This window comes from Oryza sativa, chromosome 10 (assembly GCF_034140825.1).
Source record: "Oryza sativa Japonica Group chromosome 10, ASM3414082v1".
NCBI lineage: Eukaryota > Viridiplantae > Streptophyta > Magnoliopsida > Poales > Poaceae > Oryza > Oryza sativa.
The window spans coordinates 5,513,493-5,521,832 of NC_089044.1; the positions used below are offsets into that span (position 1 = coordinate 5,513,493).

General features: G+C 37.3%; 1 protein-coding gene and 1 long non-coding RNA gene across 3 annotated transcripts; one reads left to right on the forward strand and one right to left on the reverse strand.

The window, feature by feature from the left end:
• Positions 1-377: 377 nt before the first annotated feature.
• Positions 378-3,858, reverse strand: LOC107276654 (uncharacterized). 2 transcript variants are annotated; one of them, XR_001540230.3, is made up of 3 exons: positions 3,598-3,858; positions 1,437-1,530; positions 378-796 (listed from the first exon to the last, which is right to left on the reverse strand). It is a non-coding gene; the product is annotated as an uncharacterized lncRNA (long non-coding RNA). The 2 variants fall into 2 exon arrangements; XR_001540231.3 differs by having other exon boundaries at positions 378-815.
• A 3,125-nt stretch (positions 3,859-6,983) lies between these two features.
• Positions 6,984-7,988, forward strand: LOC4348199 (uncharacterized). The gene is made up of 2 exons (XM_015757838.3): positions 6,984-7,107; positions 7,221-7,988. Exons 1-2 carry the CDS (start codon positions 7,100-7,102, stop codon positions 7,810-7,812), a joined length of 600 nt encoding a protein of 199 aa, XP_015613324.3. The 5' UTR covers positions 6,984-7,099; the 3' UTR covers positions 7,813-7,988.
• The last annotated feature ends 352 nt before the right edge of the window (positions 7,989-8,340 follow it).

Here is an 8,340-nt window from a genome sequence, read left to right on the forward strand (position 1 = left end):
ATATACTATCATGGATTTGTATAAGTATATTTATATTTTTATCCTAATAACTAATAATTAAAAGTCAATTAATCCGGATATAGAAATTATTATATTTTGGTTGATATTTGAGAAGGTGAAGAAAACTAAAAAAGTTCTTAAAGTAAATTAGATGTAAATTGTACTACATAAGTTTTAAAGATTAAATTCAATATTATAAGATAATATCCGTATGATTATTATGTAATGGCATATTGACATCGAGAAAAAAAACTCACCTAGCATATGCTTAGCCTAGTTGATGCACAAAAATACTAAATTGTTAAGTTCTTGTACTAAAACGCACCTACTTGTCAAGTTATTGCACTCGGACGTTTAATTCTCAAGTTCTTGCACTATATCGCACCAATCTGCCAAGTTGTTATACCATGGGTGCAATTTACTCACAATAATATAACAACTTTTAGCATTCAGGATTTATCCTAAAACATGACAACTTCTCTACCAACATTCTCTTCCCAACTTCACTAAAAAAATTCTCTTTCCAACCAGTCACAACCTTCCACCATTCACTTTTTCCACCGTCATCTACTTTTTAACCAATCACAGCATCTTCCAATTTAATTCCACCTACTTTTTTAATAACCATATCCAACTGTAAAACTTCTTATATTCTGTGGCAGAGGTAGTAGCAATTTGCACACCTTTCACAAGTGTACATACGCAACCATCAACCTTTTGGTTCAGCATCCCTAGCCCTTGCAATCACCCTAGGCCTCCTCTTCTTGGTTACTGTCAATGGTTGTGGTGATCAGACCTGTTCAACATGTCACACTCTAAAAATATCCTAATTAAAAATTAATGTGGAAAATCAATTTCTAGAAATCATTTAATAATTAAAGGAAATGCTTGAATAAAAATCAAAATTTAAACTTCAAATTGAGCTAGATAAAATCTTATTAAATACTTTGCATTCTCTAATATTTTCTGCAATATTCATGAATCATTTTGAGCATGCTGAGTATTTTTTAAAAAATGAAACAACATTTCAGAAATTATTTAAATTAAAATCATTCTCCAAAGTCTCGGGTTATTTTTGGCTTGTTCTTCCTCTTCTTTTCCCACCAGCCCACTTCCATAGTTCCACCTCTTTATTCTTTTCTCTTCTTTGGGCTACTCCTTTTTCTTGTTTGATAAAAGTACAGTTTGGGTCCCTCAAACAAGTGTCGAGTTTCAATTGCATGCCTAAAAATCGCAAAACCAAATATAGAGCACCTCAACTTATAAAGCAGTGTAAATTGAGTCCACTGTCTTAAAACCAACAATGTATTCCCTGAGTTCAAACCATTGAGAGGATTCAATGTCTCTATTGAGAAACTCACAAAGAGCCAGTCTTTTTTAACCCTATCCTCAATATTGCACAAGCACACTTCTCTTTCATTGGTAGTATCTCTTACCTTGTGGATCCTTCAAACTTCTTTTGGTGCCCTACCCGTGAATGGGTGTTCAGATGATGCTACAGGTGTCCTCGACCTCCAAGAATAACATATCCTACATAATCGTTTGGAATCAAAACCTAGTGTTCAAGATCCATGAGAGAAGAACAATCACTAGATTCAAAACTCCAAATCCGTATCCAAATAACAAAAGCAGAGAAGGGTTCGAGAGAGGCGGTGAAAAGAGCTAAAAGCACTCCAACATCATGCTTGAAGCCAAGAATATTTTGAATGAAGCGAAAGACTTACCCTAGTATAGAGCCAGTGAGAGTTGGGACTTATATAGGAAACCCTAAATCTGCCCATTATGGGGTGGGAGGATCTTTCATCACCCTAAATCTGCCCATTATGGGGTGGGAGGATCTTTCATCACACCTCGGATATTCTGACTTGAAGGTTATATATTCGATCAACATATCAGGTCTCTAATGTCTAAAACATAATCCCATTCCATAAAAAAAAAATACTGATCAGATATTCCAATTAATAATTGGAAACTCAGATTGAAGAAATAAATCCAAACAGAGACTTGGGTTACAAGGAAAAGTGAATATTTCGACCATTTGATCTTCAGACTACTAAGTTTCAGACTACTAAGTTGGATATTATAATTCATAATGTTGCCTCGACCTGAGAGCCAATTTCTTTGCAATATCGGATTGCCTGGGATGTTGGACATTCTGATTCAACGTAAGAAGTTTTTGATCGAATGTTTGAAGTTAAACATAGATCCAGTTCCTTGCAAAAACATATAGCCTGATTGATCGGATTTTCCAATGTTACATCAGATGCTATGATCACTTTCAACAAAATACAAACAGAGCCTATACTATGATCACTTTCAACAAAACACAAACAGAGCCTCGAGTTCACCGTGAAAAAAGGAAATTATGATGCGTTAAATACTCCGACTAGTGTCAGAAATTCCGACCATAAATCAACTCAAACTTAGAGAAAACTTGATATTGAGCACTATATTCTCTGTACGTTATCTAGACTCAAGAAATAAATACATACAAGAATTACCATTGTCTAGGATCATGTCTTTTCTTCCATCAAATAACCCAGAACCCCATTTTCCTTTGAAGCACTCAGGCAACAGTAGAGCATTCTTAAAAATGTCATCATTAATCACAAAAATAAGTTATGAAGATGTACTTTCATTTGTGGCATAAAGTTTAATGGTATTTTATCTACCCTCATTAAAACAGTGTTGAAAGTGCACTGGCCTGTGCATAATATTTTATTGGCAGTAGGATTTGACTTTTAAACCCTGGTGGCCACCATTAAATAACCCGTGCTTTGCTTATTTATGGACCGTTTTAAAAGAGTGAAACATAAACAAATGCTAATACTTGATATCTCAAAATAACTTTAGTACTTAAAAAGCTTTTGTATTGATATAGTTTTAAGTATAAATGTTTGACTGACTGAAACAGGTAAAATCCAATATACAAATTGTGCAGTACCCAATGGGAAGTAAGAAAAAAAAACCAAGGCAAACCGAGAGGGAGTATCCGGAAAAGCTAATCTGCTCCCATCCCATGCAGTGGCGGGCCTAGGATTTTTAGGTTGGGTATTCGAAATGTGAAGGAGTAATTTTTTTAGCATGTATCACATAGTACTAAACTACAAATTATGTAACATGAATTAGGTATAATTTCATATAATTATATACTTGATTTAAACTACTAATTGTACAAATAGAAAGTACTAAACCGTCCCATAATATAAGAGATTTTGGCTATATGCATAGCCAAAATCCCTCATATTATAGGACAAAAAGGAGTATTTGACAATTGTTCAACACATAAGAGTGGCAATATGTGAAATATATAGATGATTGAAAATTGTGCAGTGTTTGAGGCAAGGGACTCATGAATTACTGATTTAGAATTCATGAACAATTGTTCAAGAGCAAGACCATTTTTTCTCTTCATATTTTAGACCTAAAAATCCAACAATATGGGAATGGGATTAATGCCTCTAGATTCTTGACCAATGGCAAGCCGGCCTAAATGCCTAACAGTACCAGGGTGACCTTATAGCTCTATTGATCAAGTCACACTAACACAATTTAAATCCGTAGCAAATAATGATTAGCGGCATTGGAACTACTGACAAAGAGATGGCGAGATGACGCGTTGCTGCACTGGGGGCTACGGCCCTGCCCGTCGGCAGTGGCCTGAGCCGCGACGCGCCGCGGATGGCGGACCTGCTCGTGGGGCCTGCCGCCCTGCGCCGGTCAGGTCCGGTGCGCCCAGCCGGCAGCCGGCAGCCGCCTGCCGCCCCACGAGTCGCGCGGCCGCGCCGGCGCCGCACGCCGCGCCTGCCGCAACACACCGCGCCGCACGCCGCGCCTGCCGCTCTGCTCCCGTGGTCTAGGGTTTGGGCATTAGGTGATTAGGGTTAAATGGGGAGGAGAATTGGAGAAAATATCGAAATGGGCTGATATGCGGCCCAAATAGAGTGCGGGCTGAGAGGAAAGGGGGAGGGGAGTGAGAAATTTAGGCCCAATTGAGAAGAAATGATGAAACAAGGCCCAATATAAGCAGTTTAAGGTCTCTTTTTTAATTTTTTGAATACATATACGAACTATAGAATATATATACCTATTTTTTGTCCAAAAATCTTGGGTATACATCTGAATACCCTTGAATACATACTGGGCCCGCCCCTGCTCCCATGTTGATGGTCGGCGCTCGGCATCAGGCTTTTGACTGTCCCTCTTATTCCTTTTCCTTGAAACTTCGATCTTTCTTTTCTGTGCTCACATTTCCTATATTGCTAAATGGTATATTTTTTTAAAAAAATTCTATAGAAAAGTTGTTATAAAAAATTATAGTAATCTAATTTTTAAAATAATTAATCATCCACTAATAATGAGCTAACTTGTTTTTAGTGTAGGAATAAGTTACTAACCATCTATTATATTATCAAAACAGTTTTGAAAGGAGGCACCACGTTCGCTGTAGGGCTAGAAATTCCTACATTAATCGGAGAAAAAGAAAAAAAAGGAGAGTCCAAGTAGAAATATAATTTAAAAATAGCTGAAATTCGGAATTAAAAATAAGCAATATTGAAAGTTTCTATATAAGAACCCAATACGAGATTAATCAAAATTCAAAATAAAAATAAAATAAATCCAAAATTAGAAAAGAAAAGGAGAGTCCAAGTCAATTTAAAAATAGCTGAAATTCGGAATTAAAAATAAGCAATATTGAAAGAAGTTTCCATATAATAACCTAATACGAGATTAATCAAAATTCGAAATAAAAATAAAATAAAATCTAAAATTAGAAAAGAAAAGGATAGTCCAAGTAGGAATACGATTTAAAAATAGCTGAAATTCGGAATTAAAAATAAGAAAAATTAAAAGAAGAGTTCATAGAAGAACCCAATACGAGATTAATTAAAATTCAGAATAAAAATAAAAATGAAATCTGAAATTAGCAAAAAAAAGAAGAGTTAAAGTAGGAATACAATTTAAAATTAGCTGAAATTCGGAATAAAAAAAAGCAATATTGAAAGAAGAATCCATATAAGAACCCAATACGAGATTAATTAAAATTCAGAAAAAAATAAAAAAAATATCCAAAATTAGGAAAACTAAAAGAGAGTTCAAGTAGGAATACAATTTTGAAACAACTAAAACTGAAAATAAAAAGTAAAAATATTAAAAGAACACAATACGATATTAACTAAAATTTGAAAAAAAAATCTAAAATTAGAAAAAGGAAAATAAGATTTGAGTTAGGAATACAATTTATAAATAACTAAATTTTGTGATAAAAATAAAGACTATTGAAAGAAAAAGCCATCTAAAACACATGACGAGATAAATTGAGTAATAGGGCCTATGAATGAGTAGAGTGGTAGCGGTTGATACGATATTAAAAAATATTAATAAAACACTAAATAAATCCTAATGACGATTAAAAGAGGGACGATAGGCAGGACGTGAAGCAAATGAGTAAGGTGGAAGCCGGGACTTCTAGAAAGTAAAAAAAATAAACCCAATTGATAATCATATTCGATTTTTAAAATCTCAATGATAATAAAAATGAGAAGCAGCGGGTGGGGTGTATAGGAGTATAGTTGTAGAGCCGCCGACGGTTGACGGGACTTCTAGAAAATAAAAAATGAATTCCAACGATAGTTATGTTAGATTTTTGGAATCACAATGACAATAAAGAGTAGGCGGTGGACGGGCTGTAAAGGAGTATAGTGGTATCGTTTGACGGGACTTCTAAAAATTATAAAAAATGAAACCCAACAAGATAATAAACTCTAAAAACTACAAGGTCCAATTTTTAAAGGTTTGGAACTTCTAAAAAGTAAAAAAAAAACAATGATAATCATGTTCGATTTTAAAATCTCAATGACAATAAAGAAGGGAGGCAGTGGGCGAGGCGTAGTGGAGTACAATGGCAAAGCCACTGACGGTTTGGCCGGATTTCTAGAAAGTAGTATTTATGTTTGATTTTTAAAATCTCAATGACAATAAAGAGAAGAGACAATGGACGGGCCGTAGAGAAGTATAATGGCTACATTTGATGGGACATCTAGAAATTATAAAAACAAAATCCAACGTGACAATAAATTCTAAAAACTATAAAATCCAATTTTTAAATATTTCCAAGGAGAATGAATAGAAATAGTGGTAGATCGAGCAAGCAAATAAATAAAGAGATGACATGAGAGGTAGCAACTGGTGTGACTTTTAAAAACTATATAATTAGAAACACGAGGATGATAATGTTTGGTCTTTCAAAGTCTGAAAACAATGGGATAGCTATTTAATAAATTTTAAGTAAAATCATACTTAAAAAATATATAATTTTGTTTGGGTGCTAGCCGCGCAATTGCGCGGGCCGCACAGCTAGTTACCTGTAAACACAACCTTTACCCACACTATAATCATTTAACACACCTAATTACATATTTGTTTTAATGTCCTGTGACAAATTTTGGTGATTTGAACCTTAATAGAGTCATACACCATACCCACAATTTCAGCACCATATATTACCATTAGTGTTTCCTCTATGAGGAGATTATTTTAAGTGAGTAAAAATATAAAATAAAATAGGAATTTACATTTCTATGAATTCATAAATATTTAATGAAAAAATTTAAAATTAAATAAATGAAGTTTACAATGGTGGTGTTTGAATCTCCTGAAAATGAAGATGAAGATAAAAATTAAGTGTTTCACGCAAAATAATGTTATAATAATGTGTGATTAAGTTTTAATTATTACAAACTTGAAAAATAGATTAATCTTAAATTTTAAATAACTTTCATATAGAAAATTTTTGCACGAAACATACCGTTTAATAGTTTGAAAAGCGTGTGCAGTTTTGCGTGTACCGTTTAAAGATTATGCAGTTTTCCTAGGAGAAAATAACAGGGCCAATGTCTTGTACTCCAGAATGGAAGGGAAAAAAAAAATGCAAAGCGAGAGGGAGTATCTAGAAAAGCTAATATGTTCCCATGTTGATGGTCGGCACAAGGCATCAGGATTTCGATTCGACTGTCCCCCTTCTTTTTTTTTCCTCAAAACATCGATCTCTTCTTTCCCAACCAGCAAAGCAAATCAATCCCCTCTTCGCATCAACGCCATGGATGAGTAAGTAATCCCCTCTTTGCGTTGTTCGATTCGACCAAGAACTCCATTTCTTGAAATAAGATGCGCCAAGAACTCGATTCAGTGCTGATCCAATGATGCTTATCACGGACCAGATCTGACGAGCAGAGCAACGGCGGCGGCGGCGGCGGGCACCGCGGGTACGAGTGGAAGCTGCCGGCGGCGCTGTCGGCGAACACGACGAGCGTGCACGTGACGGCGCTGGACGGGGTGGTGAACGTGAACTCGCTGTTCACGGTGGCCGTGTTCGTGGGCCTCTCCCTGGCGGACCCGGGGGAGCTCCGGAGCCTCGCCGGCGACGCGTCGTGCGACGCCGGGCAGGGGGTGGCGCGGTCCCTCCTGGTGCTGGAGGTGGTGGCCTTCTCCTCCTTCCTCTTCTCCAGCCTCGTGGCGCAGGGGCTCAAGCTGGCGCTCAACCTCATCAACTCCAAGGACCCGCACGACACGCTGCACGCCCACATCGACGCGCGCCTCCTCCGCCTCGGGATGCTCGCCTCCGCCGTCGGCTCCGTCGTCGGCTGCGTCTTCCTCATGGTGTCCATGGTCATGGTCGTGCAGATCCGCCTCGGCACGCTCGGCTGCGCCACCAACCGCGCCGCCGCCAAGGCCGCCGCAGGGCTCGTCGGCCTCGTCACCACCGCGCTCGCCGTCTACGTCGGCACCGTCTTCTACACCTTCACCCACTGAACAAGCAAGCAACTGGCATGGATGTTTCTTGAGTTCTATGGCATTGTCTGTAGTAGAATCTTGCATCTGCTGTTTATGTATGTATTGTGGACTTCAAAATGTTGCGAGATGAGGAAGTGGAAGATGTTGGTGATCCGACTTTTATGAATCAACCTGCAATATGTTTGCGATTCTCATCCCAGGTCGTTTTGAATTTCTTAAGTTGGCACTAGATTAATAGTGGTGTAGACTGAATTTTGATTTTGGATTGAATTTTAATTTAGACTGAATGCCTGTAATGTAAAGAGGACAAGCTCTAGATGTCATGACATATCCTCTGCATTTGTAAGTCAGGAATTAGGACATAAGCTAAAGAGAACAGGTGAAAATCATTCCCACAGGTAAAAGAAGTGGATGGTTAGCCTGTGCTCAATCAATCAAAAAACAACATGTCACCAGCTGTTAAATCCACTACGCTATGACTATGAGGAAATGCATGTTAAATTGTTGACTGCTGCTACATGAAGCTGAAGATGGGCGATTGCTTGC